General features: G+C 40.2%; 1 protein-coding gene across 2 annotated transcripts in view; it reads left to right on the forward strand.

The window, feature by feature from the left end:
* The first annotated feature begins 15 nt into the window (after nucleotides 1-15).
* PRORP (protein only RNase P catalytic subunit) overlaps nucleotides 16-18,832 on the forward strand; it is a 121,334-nt gene continuing 102,517 nt past the window's right edge. The window contains exons 1-4 of one of the 2 annotated variants that reach the window (XM_057543349.1): nucleotides 16-190; nucleotides 474-1,756; nucleotides 3,483-3,530; nucleotides 4,015-4,147. In XM_057543349.1, the coding sequence (XP_057399332.1) occupies nucleotides 768-1,756; nucleotides 3,483-3,530; nucleotides 4,015-4,147 (1,170 nt within the window). In that variant the 5' untranslated portion in view covers nucleotides 16-190; nucleotides 474-767. The remainder of the gene's footprint in view (nucleotides 191-473; nucleotides 1,757-3,482; nucleotides 3,531-4,014; nucleotides 4,148-18,832) is intronic. The other variant, XM_007180709.2, reaches the window with a different exon arrangement.

An 18,832-nucleotide genomic window follows, 5' to 3' on the forward strand; every position in this document is an offset into this window, starting at 1 on the left:
CCTTTTTCTCGCCACCAGGCCGGTCGGAAGGCCTGCTTCCAGCTCAGCCAGGCCTCCGCGGCTGCGCCGTCGCGGTGCATTGTGGGCGGGGTAGTTTCCGCCGCGCTTATGGTTGCGTGGTGCGTGGTACGTGAGTGCTGCGGTGAGTGGTTGAATCAAGTGAACTTGGTTTGTGATAGATCCGTACACAGTAGGTGGTCCCCTCGTGGACCTCCCTTCCTTGCTTGTATCGCTGGCTCGGCTCAGCTCTCTGCCCCTTCCCCACCCCCATTTCCTTATTTGACGAGTTTGGCGGCTAGGGCCCCTAGACTCGGGCTTTCGCCTCTGCCCTGGCTGCCGGTGGGTCTGGGGTAGGGGGCTTCCGACTTTTCGCCCCTTCTGCAGCCTGGCTCCCGTGGGATCCGGCCCCTTTTCAAGGACAGTTGTGATCCACGTGAGTCAACTGGCCGGTCTTCTTTGTGCATTTTCCTCAGGTTCGCGGACTGGAATATAACAGGCAACAGAGGGTTCCTTCTCTGTCCCCTCGTCCTGGAACTTGCGACCAAGGTTGGATGTCCCCATATCCTTGTTTAATGGAGAGAACTCAACCAAGCTTCGTTGCTGCTAGCCCCAGAAGCACTTGATTTGTCTGTGAGAAGCTGAAAATCATCTTTTAGAAAGTTGCGCTTCGAATCTCCGCCCCCTACCCCCAAATCCCTTAATTATGCTATAGAAGTTGGGGCTTTTTGAACATCTCTCTCACAATCTGGTGCTGATTTAACTGCATAATGACTTTCTATTTCACTGGTATTCGAAACTTTCCTAAACTTTGGAAGAGTAACCCATACCTTGGGCTAGGCCCAGGTCACTCTTCTCTCTCTTTCTTTCTCAAAGACTGTTATGGCATCAGGAACCAAGAGAAGTGGTTTTCTCTTAAAACCGTGTCTCCACAAAATGCCAAAGCAATGAATCTGCTGATTGCCAAAGCCAGATATGTCAGGAAAAAAGATGAGGGCAGTAATAAGCAAGTTTCTGCTGATTCTCCTCACATGTTTGCAGCTGGAGCGGCTAAGAAGAGATCGCAGATGAATCCTCCGAGTAAAGAGCACGTCTTGCCACCTGTGAAGAACATTTTTCAACTCCCGACAAAACCTTTGAATTCAGAGGAGTGGGATAAACTTAAGGAAGATTTCAAAGAAAAGGCTAACTTTGAAAATTGGATCATTTCACAGATGGTTAAATGCCATAGCTCTGTCGATGTGGCCAAATCTGTGCTGGCCTGGGTAGCTGCAAAAAACAATGGTATTATAGGCTATGATTTGCTGGTCAAGTATTTGTATCTCTGCGTTTTTCATAAGCAGACATCAGAAATTATTGATGTCTATGAAATCATGAAAGCCAGATACAAGCGTTTAGAATCTGGAGCGTACACTCTTCTCATCCGGGGATTAATCCATACAGACAGGTGGAGAGAGGCCTTGCTGCTGTTAGAGGACATCAAAAAAGTCATGATTCCTTCAAAAAAGAACTATAGTGACTGTATCCAGGGAGCCCTCTTTCATCAAGATGTAAATGTAGCTTGGAACTTGTATCAGGAGTTGTTAGGTCATGATATTGTTCCTATGTTGGAAACATTAAAAGCCTTCTTTGATTTTGGAAAAGACATGAAAGATGATCAGTATTCAAACAAACTGCAAGACATTCTTTTGTATCTAAGAAATAATCAGCTATATCCTGGGGAGTCATTTGCACACAGTATAAAAACATGGTTTGAAAGGTAATTTTGATTTTTGTTTATATGTATATTTTTATTTTAATACCGTTACCTAAAACTAGCCTCCTCCTTTTTTTTTTATTAGTTGCTGAGAATTACTCTAGTCAGATTATACTTTTTTCTGTCTCTTAGTAAGATTGTTTCCCCTTTAAGACAAAGTTTCCTTTCTCTTTAAAAAAGTAGCAGCGTAAATAAGTTGTGCTAATCTCTGCTCATCACATAAAAAGGAAATTGAACACTTGTTTTTATGTATTTTTTCCTTTTAGAAGGATCATTTGTTTTCTGGGGTGTCTAGTATGATGTGAATATTTTCAAATAGCACTGGTGGCTGGAGTTCATAGCAAGAAAACTGGAGCTGTCTTTGGGTCATTAGTATTTTCAGAAGTTCTTCTGAAAACTAGTAACTGGTATGATGTGCACATATATATTCTGTTTAATCTATGCATTTCACCAACTTGAGTAGTTAGAGGGGAGAGAGGAATCCTGCTCAAACCTGATATGTGTTAAAGAAGAAAATCTTCATCCTTCCTGTTTTTGATCATACCATCATTTGAGTGCTCTCTCCAAGGCTCTCCTTTGCTTTCCCTTTGCTTTTATTCATGTTACTGGCTGTGTGCGTGCTGATTTATTTCTTCAGTCTTTTGTTCTCTTATTTCTTTACCACTAATTGGCTTCAGGCTCTTTCCTACAGATTCATTCCTTTTGTCTCTGTTTTTCTCTTGCTTTTCTACTATATATTACCTTTACAGAGCTTTGAAGTAGCAATCATGCTTAATTATCTTTCTTAACACATTTATTGAATATCCACAGAGGAGCTAGGTTGTGAAAATCTTGGAATGCGAAGGATTTTGGATTTTAATATGTTATCAAGAGTGCTGGTCTTGGAGTAGTTTTTAAAAAGTAACTGCCAAAACAGTGAGAAAATAAGATTGGAGAGGAATTAAGATTTGAAGCAGGGAGGTCTGTTTGGAGGCAATTGTAGGTTTGAATGAGGGATGATGAGATCTTGAATTAAGAACTGGGAAAGGAGAGAAGGCAGTAGAATCAATAGGAATGGATGGTATTATCTGTAAGAGGAAAGAAGAAAGGACAAGTTGATTGAGCAAATAAATCAATAAGTAGTTTTGAATGCCTCCAATTTTAGACTTAGCACTGTGCGTGTTCTGTGATGTAAGATCTATTATAATGGCATTCATGACCTAATTGGGAATACAATAGTAGACAGTTATCTCAGAGTGGTGTATAAAATGATAGTGTAAGAGAAGAAATTACTCTGGGCCAGGAACAATCTCTGGCAGCTTTATGGAGAAAGTTAGAGTAAAATTTTTTTTTCTTGGCTGGGCAGTGCGTCATGCGGGATCACGACCCTTGCCCCCTGCATTGGGAGGGCAGAGTCTTAACCTCTGGACCGCCAGGGAAGTCCCTAGAGTTGAGTTTTGATTTAGAGGTCTGGGCTGCTTTCTGGGCAGGTCCTGTGAAGACAGATTTCGAGTTAAAGATGAGGGTCAGATGACGAGAGAAGCAAAGGGAAGGAGATCCAGAGTAGAGTACCATCAGTTACTTAGCCCCATCACAGTGTAAGCAACCGCTCTTCTAATTGAACCGTTCTAGGGAAGTACCCTGAACTTCTCAGAGCTCTTTCCTACGGAGTTTCTAAATACAATGAATATCTTTCTGTTCAGTAGGGATTTGACCCTCTGGTGATTTGGTTTTGCAATCTTTTTTGTAGTGTTCCTGGAGAACAATGGACAGGACAGTTCACCACAGTCCAGCAAAGGTAAAGGCCAATGTTTTATTTTTAATTTGTTCAATTCAGGTTTAGTAGGTTGTTGTTACTTATTTTTAAAAAATTTAAGAATACCTTAGAAACAGGATAATTAAGTTAGTTAGGATAGCCAAGAAAAAAGTCACGTTTTGCTTTTGGAGAATTTGTAGCGCTCAAAATGTGTCTTTCAGTAGGTGCTGTGAGCCTAGTGTGACGCCTCAGAAATGTTTTTCCCTAGAGATTTGGGACCCAGTTGTGTTTTAGGAATGACTTTAAAAACTTTATCTGGGTGCCAGCCATCTACTCTTTTGGGTATTCTGGCACACTATTTTGTTACATTATCTGGATTACAAAAAGTGAGATGTGTATGATGATCACAGAGGTTATAATGTTCTTTTTTTAAACTACCTTCCAATTTCCTCATGTCCTAGAATTATTCATTGTAGAAAAAGTCCTTTTCCAGGACATTATTTAACACATTTAATTGTAATTACAGTGGTCAGTGTTTGGGCTGTGGAAAAACTGTAGAGTCTATTCACCTGAGTTCAGAAGAGTATGAATTTCTCAAGGAAAAAATCATGAGGGATGTGATAGATGGAGGTGACCAATACAAAAAGACGACACCTCAGGTGAGTCTGGAACAGGTCTTGTTGATTCCTGGATTGCTTGTCTTGGGCAGGGGTCGACAATTTTTTTCTGTAAAAGGTCAGATAGTAAGTATTTTAGACTTTGTGGTACGTAACGTCTCTGTTGCAGCTTTTCTACTCTGCTGTTGTAGTGAAAACAGCCACAAAAAATACATAAATGAATACAGTAAAACTGTATTCATGAAAATAAGTTGCGGGCTGGATTTGGCACACTGGCCATGGTTGCCAACCTTTAGGAGAGATTGCGTTCGCCTTTCATAGAATAATTGGGTTAGACTGTCATCCATTTATTGAAGTCAATCCTATTTTGTCTGCACACAAGTGCACTTAAGCCAAAAAGATAGATGCTTATTCTTTGTCTAGGTGCTTCCAGAAAACTGTTCAGTAAACTCCCATGAAAACATTATGGTTTCACACAAGTTTTCTAGTCAAGAGAGTTTAAGGTAACTTGACAAAATTATTTCCAAGTCTTCTTTTTATCGAATTTGATTCTCGAAGTCATTCTTAATAGCTTTATTTTGCTAATCTTCAGTACTTTATGCGGCTTTACTAAGATTAAGTTGAAGTAAAATGCTTTTACCTTGGGGAAAGGTTATCCTTGAGGAAAGGCTGCCTATCGTCTCACTGAATGCTTTTTCTTCAAGATACCAAATAAAAACGAGAAGCGAAAATTGTTCTGCCTTCTCACGTTGACTTAAAATTATCAGAAAATGCCCCTAATATGAAGACTTTTAATCCTCAGAATAAAGTCAGAATCTGGTCCATGAAAACATTATCTTCATTTTATGGAATACCTTTTAGCTGACTTTATTGATAAAATTATAGTTAACATTTATTAAATGATCCTAAGAGCTTTATATTCATTATCTTATATCTTATTTAAGCCTTACACTACCCTATAAGATACTATTTTATTTCTGTATTACGGATAGAGTGATTGAGACTTCAGGAGGCTAAATATACCCTAGGACGCTCCACTAGTAAAATCAAGATCAGACTGACCCCAAAACTTTTGCCTTTATACTCTGCTGCCTCTCACTGAATGAAAATTCAATTCGTAGTTCTATATGTACTTGACAGCTGACTGGCTGTAGCAGCTCTTAATGCCTTAGGAATTTCTGCCAGCTAAAATGATGTCAACAAATTTCCTTTCTCTCATCCAATATCTGCTGAACACTTAATGTTTATCTTTGGAAGCAGGTGTTAAGATAGATGCAGGGTTGTGTAAATCATGCTGTTTGCTACCAAAGACTTTACATTTCTTTTGTGGGCTAATTGAACATTCTTCCCATCTTCCAACTTTTTATCTAATAAAATTTTCAACCTAAAGAAAAAGTTAAAAAATAGCACAAGGGACAGCTACATACTCTTTGTCACAGTAACCAGTTATTATTCCACATATGCTTTCTGTCTCTATGTGTGTTTTTATGAACCATTTAAAAGTGAGTTGGTAGACATGTTACCTTAAATATCTCAGCATGTATCTTCTTTTTTTGTTTGTTTTTGGCCATGCCGCCCACCTTGCGAGATCTCAGTTCCCCGACCAGGGATTGAACCCAGGCCACAGCAGTGAAAGCCTGGAGTCCTAACCACTGGACCACCAGGGAACTCCCTGTATCTAAGAATAAGAACATTCTATGTAATTAAATGCTATTATCACATTTAAGACCCTTCACATTAATTCAGTGTCATTTAATAAAAACTGCACATTCAAAAATTCCCAGTTGTTCCCCCAAAATCTATTTTATAACTTTTTTCTTCTGACCCAGGATTGAATCAAGAGTCACTCGTTGCTTTTGGTTGTTATATCTCTCTAAATCCAGAGCAGCGCCTCCCCCCCAATCCTGCCTGTTTTTGTTTTTATGACATTGATTTTTTTTGAAAAGTCTGGGTGGTTTGTCTTGTTCAGGACTTCTCAAACTTTGTAACTCAGAGTCACTTGAGTATCTGTTTAAAATGCAAATTATGACTCACTTGTCCAGAGTGGGGTCTGAGATTCTGTATTTCGAACAAGCTCCCAGGTGATGGGATTCTGGTCTTTGGACCACTTTTGAGTAGCAAGACTGTGGACTAATTGTCTGATGGCTTTCTCTTCATTAATTCAGTGTAAAAGCTTTTGGGGTATGTTACACAGGCAATGCTGTGTGCTTCTTATTGCATCAGAGCAGTCACATAAAATCAGGTTGCTCTCTGTTGCTGATGCTAACTTTGATTAAGAGGGTGATTGCCAGATGTCTCCACTGTAAAGGTGCAGTTTTTCCCTTTATAATTTCGCTTTGTAATTTTTGTAATTAAAAATTAAGTAATCTGTGGAGTAATACTTCAAGACTATGCAGATATCCTGTCACCCATTAACTCTTCACCCAGTGTTTTTCACATGACGGAGATGAACTCTGCCTTCAGAATGGTGCGAAGTGATGATTTTCTAGTTCTTTTTTTTTTTTTTAAGATGAACTGTGTTAGACTCCATTACCATCATTATTCTTTTTGATGCTCGAATTGTCCCAAATTTGGCCTGTGGGAACCCCTGCCAAGCCAGCTCCTGTGTGTCTTTGACATCCTCCTAGCAAACCGCCCCCCAATCAGTTTTTGAGCATTTCTATGCTTTCTGGAACAAGATGTCCCAGGTTTTCACCTTGAATTGCTCCTGCCCCAGTCGTGGAATCACTAGTTGAATACTTTTGTTTAAGACTCTTAATGGCTAAACATTGCCATAATTTCTTCTTAATGATTCCTTCTGACTGTAATTCTAGACTAATAGAAGGAAGATTTGTTAGTTTTCTCTGCTGACAAAGATTTAGAACCCAGAGCAAAACTTACCCTCAGAGAATGTTATACTGCAGGAGGAGTTTCAGGCTCCAGACTGGTGAGAATAGCAAAGAGTAGTCATACATTTAATTACCATAATTCACAAAGCAACTGAATATATTCACAGAAGGATTGGGGCATTTTATGACAAGGGAAATTGTCTCCTTTTCTCTTTCCAGGTGTTCTCCCCTTTCCTCGCTGCAGCTCCCCAATTCTGTATCCCATTTTTGTGTCATCTGCCTTTCACCTTTAAGCTATTGATTTAACATAATAATAACATTGCGACCATTTATGGAATGATTACCCTATGTCAGGCACTTCTAGCCCTGTTACACTCACAGCACTCAACAATCTTGAAAGGATATCACCAATTTGAAGATGGGGAAGCTCAAGATGAGAACCATATCCTTAACAGGCAGTGAAAGAAGGCATATGGCTGGATTGGTTCAGGGTTTAGCTTTGGTAATATTGGTGAAGCAGAAGGGGCAGAGATGGATCCAGAGCATTTCTGGTAGATTGAAGTAGAACCAACTCTTTTTGGAACTAGAGGAAACAAATTAAGAATAGTGGATAAGTTAAGTGTGTAGGTACAGCAAAGAGTTTTTCTCTGAAGAGCCGGAGAATTTTCAAATTGGTCATTTGAAAGTGAGAGAATGTTTGATAGTCTGAGAGAGCTTAAGGACAATTTTAAGCCTTGGAAGTTTGGGTTATTTGTGGGAGAACTGAAGAGAGTATCGCTGGGTGGTGCTGAAGTCCCAACAACTACACTTGTAAGGGCATTGATCTGTGAGCCATTTTCAGCAGTCCTGGGCCATCTAGGTAGAGAGAAGGCAGCTGGATGGGATGGGATGAGATTTTGCTAGGATGGTACCGTCGGGGGGAAAAGGGAAGACAGGAGTTGAGGGTGTAGGTGAGAGGGTGGCTTAATTAACGGACCATGAGATCAAGGTTGGTAGAAGGAAGTAAAGATGAGTAGGAGCTCACAGATTAGGAGACAAGGGAGATAAAAGTGGACCAGAATCTCACTGAGGTTGGAGAGCAAGCATAAAGGGAGTGAGAGTGATTAGTGTCTATTAGCGATTCGATTTGAGAGACGGAGGGCTCTGGAGTGGTGACAAAATCCAGGGTATGAGAGTTAAGCAGATGAAGAAACTGAGAGCCTAAATTGCTAGGTGGTCATCCACAGAGCTAATTAGAGTGTCCATATGATAATTTTTAAAAATAATAACTGCAACCACATTATGGAATGCTTACCAACTGCTGGGCTGGTGATGAAGTCTATGAGTCCGGTGCGAAATTCTTAATAAACGTACAGATGCCTGGGACAACACAAGGTGATAGCAAAGAGGAGTCAGCAAACTATGGCCCACAGACCAAGTCCACCCTTCCACTTTTTTAAAAAAAAAAATTTATTTATTTATTTATTTTGGCTGTGCCGGGTCTTAGCTGCAGCATGTGGGATCTTTGTTGCAACATGCGGGATCTTTTAGTTGCAGCATGTGGACTTCTTAGTTGTGGCATATGGGCTCTTAGTTGCGGTGTGCATGCAGGATCTAGTTCACCGACCAGGGATCGAACCCAGGCCCCCTGCATTGGGAGCGTGGAGTCTTACCTGCTGGACCACCAGGGAAGTCCCTCTACCAATTGTTTTTGTAAATAAAGTTTTATTGGAACACAGGTACAGTCACTCATTTATATTCGGGCATGCCTCGTTTTATTGCACTTTGCTTTATTGCGTTTTTTAAGAAATTGAAGGTTTGTGGCAGCAATGCGTTGAGCAAGTCTATTGGCGCCATTTTTCCAACAGCATTTGCTCACTTTGTGTCTCTGACACATTTTGGTAATTCATGCAATATTTCAAACTTTTTCATTATTATGGTATTTGTTATGGTCATTCATGATCAGTGGTCTTCGATGTTACTATTGCAAAAAGATGATGACCCACTGAAGGCTTAGATGATGGTTAGGATTTTTAAACTAAGGTATGTACATTTTTTAAAGATATAATGCTATTGCACACTTAATAGACTGCAGTATAATGTAAACATAACTTTTAAAACAATTTTTATTGGACTATAGTTGATATACAGTGTTGTGTTACTTTCTGCTGTACAGCAAAGTGAATCAGTTATACATATACATATATCCACTCTTTTTTAGATTCTTTTCCCATATAGGTCATTACAGAGTATTGTTTTTTGTTTTGTTTTTTTCTTTTTGACCACACTGCGCAGCATGCGGGATCTTAGTTCCCCGACCAGGGATCGAACCCATGCCCCCTGTGGTGGAGCGTGGAGTCTTAACTACTGGACTGCCAGGGAAGTCCCATTACAGAGTATTGAGTAGAGTTCGCTGTGCTATATAGTAGGTCCTTATTAGTTATCTATTTTATATATAGTAGTGTATATATGTCGATTCCAATCTCCCAATTTATCCCTCTCTCCCTTCCCCCCTGGTAACCATAAGATTGTTTTCTACATCTGTAACTCTATTTCTGTTTTGTAAATAAGTTCATTTGTACCATTTTTTTAGATTCCACAAACATAACTTTTTACATGCACTGGGAAACCAAAAAATTTGTATGACTCGCTTTATTGTGATATTTGCTTTATTGTGGTGGTCTGGAACTGAACCAAACATGTATGCCTGTCTTGTTTGTGGCTTCTTTTGCCCCCGCAGAGTTGGGTAGGTACAAAAGAGACCATGGGCCTGCAAAACCTAAACTATTTACCATCTGGCCGTTTACAGAAAACAATTTGCTGACCCCTGGTATATATGAACATCATAAGCCTCAGTTGAGGTGGAGAAGTAGCAACTTTGAAGGCGCAGTGGGGACTAGGAAAGGGTCTCTCCTTTCCCCTCAGTCCTATAGCATGCTTTGAGAGAATGAGCAGATACCACTTCAGAACTAAGTAAGGGGACTTCCCTGGTGGTCCAGTGGTAAAGGATCTGCCTTACAATGCAGGGGATGCAGATTCGATCCCTGGTCAGGGAACTAAGATCCCACATGCTGTGGGGCAACTGAGCTCGCATGCCTCAACTAGAGAGCCTGCGTGCCGCAAACTACAGAGCCCACATGCTCTGGAACTCGCATGCCACAACTACAGAGCCCATGCGCCCTGGTGCCTGCGCGCCACAACCAGAGAGAGAAAACCCGCATGCCACAACTAGAGAGGAGCCCACGCACACGCCGCAACGAAAGATCCCTCCTGCCTCAAGGAAGATCCTGTGTGCCGCAACTAAGATGTGACGCAGCCAAAAATAAATAAAATAAATAAATAGTAAATAAATCTTAAAAAAAAAAAAGAACAAAGTAAGGGGTCATTGATGATCTTAGGAAGAGCAGTGTCAATAGTACACCGAGGGCCAAAGCCAGCCAGGTTATAACAACTGAGTGAACACACATTGAGGTTAAACTCTCCTTTTGAGAAGTTTAGATGAAAACAGGAAGAAGGCAATGGGATAGTGGTGGCTAGAGTTTGGTAGAGGTCAAGGGACGGTTTAGGGAGATGGGAGAGATGTGCATGTTCATAAGATGAAGAAAGGGTTGTCAGTAAAGATAAAAACGTTGAGTAAGCAGGACAAGTAGAGAGAATGCATTACTGATGAGCAAGGTTCAAAAGTAGGAGGGGTTGCCAAAAAGAGCACAGATGGGGAAGTTAGAAATGAAAGAAACCTCTCTGAGACTAGAATAGAAAGAAGATGGGTGTGGATACAGATATATAGATAGGAGGCAAGAAGGCTGAGGGTAATGACGTGCTGTGTTCAGTGGGATGCAAGGTGAGAGATGGGCATCAGTGGAGGACTAGAGAGAGTGAAGAAGGCTTGGGATGGTGCTTGAGAGGAATGGCAGAGATGCTAACTCAAGCAGAAGGATGTGGCAGGGAGTGGGGTGCTGAGACTTGAATCATTGAAGTTGTAGGCATCACTCTCCGTGAATACGTGCTTTAATATTTTTCCAACAGAGCATGGCTCACCCAGAGTAGTAGTGAAGACAAAATGTAGCATTGGTTCAGATTTTGGGTTTTGTTGGTTAGATGTGGCAACGTAATAGGGAGCAGAGGAAGGTAGTTCTGATAGAATAGTTAACACAATCACCATGGGGCCCAAACTAGATAGGGAAGGAAATAAGGCCAGAGAGCACTTGTCTGGGAGGGCTCAGGGGCTCGTAGTCTCACTGTGGAGTAAAAGAGAAGGTACAGTGACAATAAGGGAATGAAAACTGGAAGGCTGAGGTCAGAGAGCAGGTGACTAAAAATTTGAGACTAAGATTTCAGAGGACAAGCCATCCCGGGCCCTGTCCAGATCCAGGGTAGGGCTCTCAGGGTGTGGCATGTGCCCCAGGGTAAAGTTCAGCTCCAGAGTGTCATTTCCCCCAAATTTTTCATCTTGTGTTTTTTTTGCTTACTATGTGTGTTAATTTGCTAGGGCGGCCATAACAAAATACCACAGATGGAGTGGTTTAAACAACAGGAATTTATTTTTGCACAGTTCCAGCATCAAAGTATAGGCAGGTTTGGTTTCTCCTGAGGTTTTTTTTCTCTCCTTGACTTGCAGATGGCCCCCCTCTTGGTTTGTCCTCACAAAGACTTCCCCTGTGCTCAGGCATCTGCAGGTGTCTCTTTGTGTGTCCAAATTTCTTTTTCACATGAGAACACCAGTCAGATTGGATTAGGGCCCATCCTTATAATCTCATTTTACCTTAATCACCTCTTTAAAGGCCTTATCTTCAAATGCAGTCACATTGAGAGGTACTAAGGGTTAGGACTTCAACATACAAATTCTGAGGAGGCCACAGTTCAGTCTATAACACCATTCATTGCAAATATGTATTAAAACTATATTGTGTTCAGCATTTTAAGTTATTTTGTACTGGGAACAAACAGTTGGAACTTCTTTCAATATTACTTTTTAAAGCTTGTTTATAATTTGGGAATGTGAGGTATAAACCAAGGAGTAAGTACTAATCCATGTTGAGTTTGTCTACTTAAGAAAAATGTATGATTTCAGCTCACCTCCATAAGCATCTAAAAAGAGCATTGTCAGAATTGTTTCAGGCTTATATGTTTTTACCAAGTCGTACGCTTTTGTTCAAAACAAAAGAAATGAGATGGCACTCTTTAATGAAATGGTTCTCAACCTCAGCTGCTTGTTATAATAGTTCAGGGGATGTTTAAAAATTACTGATGCTCAGACCCCACCCCCTAGAGATTTTGGGTTTAAGTGTACAGTTCAGTGGTATTAAATACATTCACATTATTGTGCAGCCGTCACCACCATCCATCCCCATAACTCTTTTCATCTTGTAAAACTGAAACTCTATTAAACAATAACTCCTCATTTTCCCCTCCTCCCATCCTCTGGCAACCACCATTGTACTTTCTGTCATTATGGTTTTGACTACAAGTACCTCATGTGAGTGGAATCATACAGTATTTGTCTTTTGGACTGACTTATTTCATTTAGCATGAGGTCCTCAAGGGTCATCCATGTTGTAGTGTATTACAGAATTCCCTTCCTTTTTAAGACTGAATAATATTCCACAGTATGCTTATACCACATTTTGTGTATCCACTCTTCCATCAATGGATGCTTGGGTTGCTTCCACATTTTAGCTATTGTGAATAATGCTGTTACGAACATGGGCCTTTGAGACCCTGCTTGCAATTCTTTTGGATATATACTGAGAAGTGGAATTGCTGAGTCATATGCTACATCTATTTTTAATATTTTGAGGAACCTCCATACTGTGTTCTACAGTGGCTGTATTATTTTACATTCACACCAATAGTGGGCAAGGGTTCCAATTTCTCCATGTCCTTGCTAATGCTAGTTGTTTTCCTTTTCTTTTTGGTAGTAGCTATCCTAATGGGTGTGAGGTGGTGTCTCATTGTAGTTTTGATTTGCATTTCTCTAATGATTAGTGATGTTGAGCATCTTTTCGTGTGCTTATTGGCCATTTGGCTGTCTTCTTTGGAGAAGTGTCCATTCAAGTCCTTTGCCCATTTCTGAATGGGGCTTGGGGTTTTTGTTGTTGAGTTTTAGGTTTTTGTTGTTGAGTTTTCTCTATATTTTGACTATTTTTCCCTATATATGATTTGCAAATATTTTCTCCCATGCTGTGGGTTGCCTTTTTATTCTGTTAATAGTGTCTTTTGATGCACAAAAATTTTAAAATTATCATGAAGTCCAATTTGTTTATTTTTTCTTTTGTTTCCTATGCCTTTGGCATCATATCTAAGAAAATCATTGCCAAATCCAACGTTGTGAAGCTTTTGTTCTGTTTTTGTCTCTAAGAGTTTAATTGTTTTAGATCTTACATTTAGGTCCTGGCTCCATTTTGAGTTAATTTTTGTATATGGTATTAGGTAAGGGTCAAACTTCATTTTTTTGTGAGTAGATATCCAGTTTTCTCAGCACCATTTGTTGAAAAGACTGTCCTTTCCCAATTGAATGGTCTTGGCACTCTTGTTAAAAGTCATTTTTAAAATATATGAGAGGGTCTGGATTTATTTCTGGTCCATTGGTCTATACGTCTATTTTTATGCCAGTACCACACTGTTTTAATTACTGTAGCTTGATAGTAAGTTTTGAACTCATTAAGGGTGGCTCCTCCAGTTTTGTTTTTGATTTTCCAAGATTGTTTTGGCTATTCAGGGTCCCTTGAGATTCCATTTGAATTTTGGGATGGGTTTTTCTATTTCTGCCACACACACACAAAAAAAGTCATTGGGATTTTGATAAGGATTGTATTGATTCTGTAGATTGCTTTGGGTAATGTTGACATTTTAACAGTATTGAGTCTTCTGATTCATGAACATGGGATTTATTTCCATTTATTTTCAGCAGTGTTTTGTAGTTTTCATTGTACAGGTTTTTCACCTCCTTGGTTAAGTTTATTCCTAGGTATTCTTTTTGATGCTATTATAAATAGAATTGCTTCTGTAATTTTCTTTTCAGATTGTTCATTATTAGTCTATAGAAATGCAACTGATTTTTGTGTGTTGACTTTATATCCTGCTACTTTGCTGAATTGATTTATTACTTCTGACAGTTTGTGTGTGTGTGTGTGTGTGTGTGTGTGTGTGTGTACTTTTATGGTTTTCTCTATATAAGATCATATCATCAGCAAACAAAGACAATTTTACTTCTTTTCCAATTTGGATGCCTTTTGTTATTATTTTTTTTTCCCCTTGCTTAACTGCTCTGGCTAGAACTTCCAGTACTGTGTTAAGTAGAAGTGGTGCAAGGGGGCATCCTTGCCTTGGTCCTGATCTAGTCCTGAGAAAAAGCTTTCAGTCTTTCACCATTGAGTATGATGTTGGCTGTCGGTTTTTATATATGGCTTTTATGTTGAGTTAGCTTCCTTCTATTCCTAGTTTGTCAAGTATTTTTTGTTTTTTTGTTTGCTTTTTTAATGAAAGAGTGTCAAATGTTGTTAAATGCTTTTTCTGCATTATTTGAGATGATCATGTGTTATTTTCCTTGTTCTGTTTATGTGGTATATTATATTGATCAATTTTCATATATGGAATATCCTTGCATTCCAGGAATAAAGCCCACTTGGTAATGGTGAATAGTCCTTTTCATATGCTGCTGAATTTTGCTTGCTAGTATTTCGTTGAAGATTTTTACATCAGTATTTATAGTTTTCCTTTCTTGTAGTTTAAAGACACTTTAGTATCAAGTTAACGCTGGCCTCGAAGAATGAGTTGAGAAGTGTTCCCTTCTCTTTAATTTTTTGGAAAAGTTTAAGAAGGATTGGTATTTGTTCTTCTTTAAACGTTTAGTAGAATTCACCTGTGAACCATCAGGTCCAGGATTTCTTTTTGTTGGGAGATTTTTAAATTACCAATTCCCTCTCCTTACTAGTTATAGGTATATTCAAATTTTCTTCTTCTTGATGATTATACCTCTTTGTCTGCATCTCTGTGATCAGAAGCAGTGGTCTGCAGTCAGAGCACAAATCCCCAATATTTGGAGGACAGGGTCCTTTTTGACCACCCTGGCTCCCATAAGCTGTGAGCAGACTGCTTCAGGAACATGTGTACAGCTGCCTGCCATGTGGCTTGGGATGAGAGGTGGGTAGCTATTGCTGTTCTAAGAGCTAAAACTGATTAAATTAACCACTGTTCATCATTTAAGGCTTCCCCTGGAAGTTGCAAGCCTTCAACAGACTTCAGAGTTGCAAATTGTTACAAGATCAGACAGATTCTGTCAGTGCACTGTTGTCTAGTCTGTCTAGGGAGATTGATTCCTCGTGCACTTTTCTGTGCCATCTTCCCCTCAAATTGATGAGTTTTGACATGTGTATACACCTGTGGAACTGTCAGTGCTGTCAAGATAATGAATATATCTATCAACGTCAAAAGTTTCCTGCCACTTTATAATCACTCCCTCTTGTACCCACATACCACTCACTCTTGCCACCTCAGATAAACACCATGGGAATCATATAATATATAGTCTTTTTTTGTCTGACTTCTTTAATTCATAATTATTTTGAGAATTCACTTATGTTTTGTGTCTCATTCATTCATTTTTATTGCTGAGTAGTATTCCATTGTGTGGCTATATCACAGCTGTAAATTCATTCACCTGTTAATGGATGTTTGGGTTATTTCCAGTTTGGGGCTATTACAAATAAAGCTAATAACATTTTGTACAAGTCTTTGTACTTTGTGCTTTTGTATTTGTTTCCTAGGGCTGCTGTAACAAAGTACTTCAGCCTGGGTGGCTTAAAATGACTGACATTTATTCTCTCACATTTCTGGAGGCTAGAAGTCTGAAATCAGGGTGTTGGCAGGACCGGTCTCCTTCTGATGACTCTGGGGAGATTCTTCCCTTTTCCTAGCTTCAGAAACTCCCAGCTTCTGGCAGTGCTTGGTGTTTCTTGGCTTTTAACTGCATCACGCCACTCCTCCTCCTCTTCTCTATGTGTCATCTCTTCTTTTTTTTTTATTTATTTTTTATTTTTGGCTACTTTGGGTCTTTGTTGCTATGCATGGGCTTTCTCTAGTTGCAGCGAGCGGGGGTACGTGAGCGGGCTTCTTATTGCGGTGGCTTCTCTTGTTGCAGAGCACGGGCTCTGGGCGCATGGGCTTCAGTAGTTGTGGCACATGGGCTCAGTAGTTGTGGCTCGCGGGCCTAGCTGCTCCGCGGCATGTGGGATCCTCCCAGACCAGGGCTCGAACCCGTGTCCCCTGCATTGGCAGGCGGATTCTTAACCACTGCGCCACCAGGGAAGCCCCATCATCTCTTCTTGTAAGGACATCAGCCATTTGATTTAGGGCCCACCCTATCCCAGTATGACCTCATCTTAATTAATAACATTTGTGAAGATCCCCTTTTGGATAAGGTCACATTCCAGGTAGACATGAATTTTAGAGGGGACACTATTTAACCCACTACAACTTTTCTTTCTGTTGGGTACACATCTAGGAGCGGAATGGCCGGGTCTTATGGTAGTATGTGTGTGGCTTTTTAAGAAACTGCCAAACTGTTTTCCAAAGTGGTTGTCCCATTTTACATTTCTACCAGCAGTGTGAGGGGGTTATAGTTGCTCCACATCCTGGCCAGCACTTAACATGAAGGTCAGTCTCTTCACTTATAGCCATTCTAATGGATGTGATCTAATGGATGTGAAGTGGTATCTCATTGTGGTCTTAATGTACATTTTCCTAATGACTAACAATGTTGAGCATCTTTTCATGTACTGAATTGCTGTCCATATATCTTCTTTGGTGAGGTGGTGTTTAGATCTTTCGCCCATTTAGAAAATTTGGTTGTTTTCTTATTATTGAGTTGTAAGAGTGACTCTAGGTACAAGTCCTGTGTCAGATATATCTTTTGCAAATATTTTGTCTCAGTCTGGCTTGCCTTTCATTTTCACAAAATAGAGATACTGATTTAATTGCTCTGGTTTGGGGCCCAGGCATCAGGGCTTTCAAAAACTCCCAGATGATTTTAAAGTGCAGTGGGGTCAGAACCACTGCTTCTAATGTGAGATTTTGAAGAACCCTAATGTGTGTATGACAGCTTCTTTTCTACAGGATAATTTTGGGTGAAAACCATAGTCATAGGTAAATTGTTAGTTTTTCTGTTTTAAAACCTTAATTTGGGCTTCCCTGGTGGCGCAGTGGTTGAGAATCTGCCTGCCAATGCAGGGGACGCGGGTTCGAGCCCTGGTCTGGGAAGATCCCACATGCCGCGGAGCAACTGGGCCCGTGAGCCACAATTACTGAGCCTGCGCGTCTGGAGCCTGTGCTCTGCAACAAGAGAGGCCACGATAGTGAGAGGCCCGCGCACCGCGATGAAGAGTGGCCCCCGCTTGCCACAACTAGAGAAAGCCCTCGCACAGAAACGAAGACCCAACACAGCCATAAATAAATTAAAAAAAAAAAAAAACAAAAAAAACAAAAAAAAACCTTAATTTACTGTGCTTAGACATCACAACCAGCAGATGGCAATAGTGTAACATGTAAAAGATTATTCTAGGTTGTAGCCAGGTCAGTCAGGTTAAAGGATATGATGAGCTTCTTTATCTTTCTTAAACTGAAAGATATCTGTGTAATTTTTGTTTGTCAAGTTAGTTATGGTAGATAAAGAGGGGAGCTGTATATGTAAATTTTAAGTGAGTGAAGCAGAACTCCAAATAATATCTGTGTACTACTGATTCAACTACATGAAACTCATTGACATCAATGAAGATAAAAAAGGTGAATTTGGAGTTATGTGGACAGTGTTAGTTTAATATCAGTAAGATTTTTTTTCCTCTCATTTTCCTTCATTCTAACAATAACATTAAATTACAGCCTTTTTTTCATATTCAGCTGTTCAGGTATGAATTTGTCTTTATTTAATCTTCTTGTTAGGGAAAATTTGAAACATGCAAAAGTAGAGAGACTAGAATAACAAAATCCTAGCTCAATGATTTTTTAAATTAATTTATTTAATTTATTTATTTTTGGCTGCGTTGGGTCTTCGTTGCTGCATGCAGGTTTTTCTCTAGTTGCGGCGAGTGGGGGCTACTCTTCGTTGCGCACGGGCTTCTCATTGCAGTGGCTTCTCTTGTTGCAGAGCATGGGCTCTACGCGTGTGGGCTTCAGTAGTTGTGGCACTCAGGCTCAGTAGTTGTGGCACACGGGCTTAGTTGCTCCGTGGCATGTGGAATCTTCCCGGACCAGGGGTTGAACCTGTGTTCCCTGCATTGGCAGGCGGATTCTTAACCACTGCGCCACCAGGGAAGTCCCAAGCTCAATGATTATTAACTCACGGCCACTCGTATTTCATTTTTACTCCCACCGTTCCTCCCTTGCCATTCAGATAATTGTAAAGCAAATCTGAGCTTAATCATTTGTCCTATAAATTGTAAATTCATTTTTAAGCAACTTTCTTTGTATCTCTTATCTTAAGAAATACTCCTTTGTAGAGTGATATTTTTCTTATAGAGTAGGAAATCCTTTAGAATAGCAATTCTCAAACGTTTTGGTCCCAAGACCCTTTTACATTCTTAAAATTAAGGACTCCTGAGAGCTTTTGTTCATGTGGGATTGTACCGTTTGATAATTACTGGATTAGAAATTAAAACTGAGAACCTTTAAAAATATATATATATTTTTAAATTAATTAATTAATTTATTTTTGGTTGCATTGGGTCTTCGCTGCTGCGCGCGGGCTTTCTCTAGTTGTGTCGAGTGGGGGCTACTCTTCGTTGCAGTGCATGGGCTTCTCATTGCGGTGGCTCCTCCTGCTGCAGAGCACGGGCTCCAGGCACGCAGGCTTCAGTAGTTGTGGCACATGGGCTCAGTAGTTGTGGCTTGCGGGCTCTAGAGCACAGGCTCAGTAGTTGTGGCGCAC

This window comes from Balaenoptera acutorostrata, chromosome 3 (assembly GCF_949987535.1).
Source record: "Balaenoptera acutorostrata chromosome 3, mBalAcu1.1, whole genome shotgun sequence".
In the NCBI taxonomy this organism is placed as follows: domain Eukaryota; kingdom Metazoa; phylum Chordata; class Mammalia; order Artiodactyla; family Balaenopteridae; genus Balaenoptera; species Balaenoptera acutorostrata.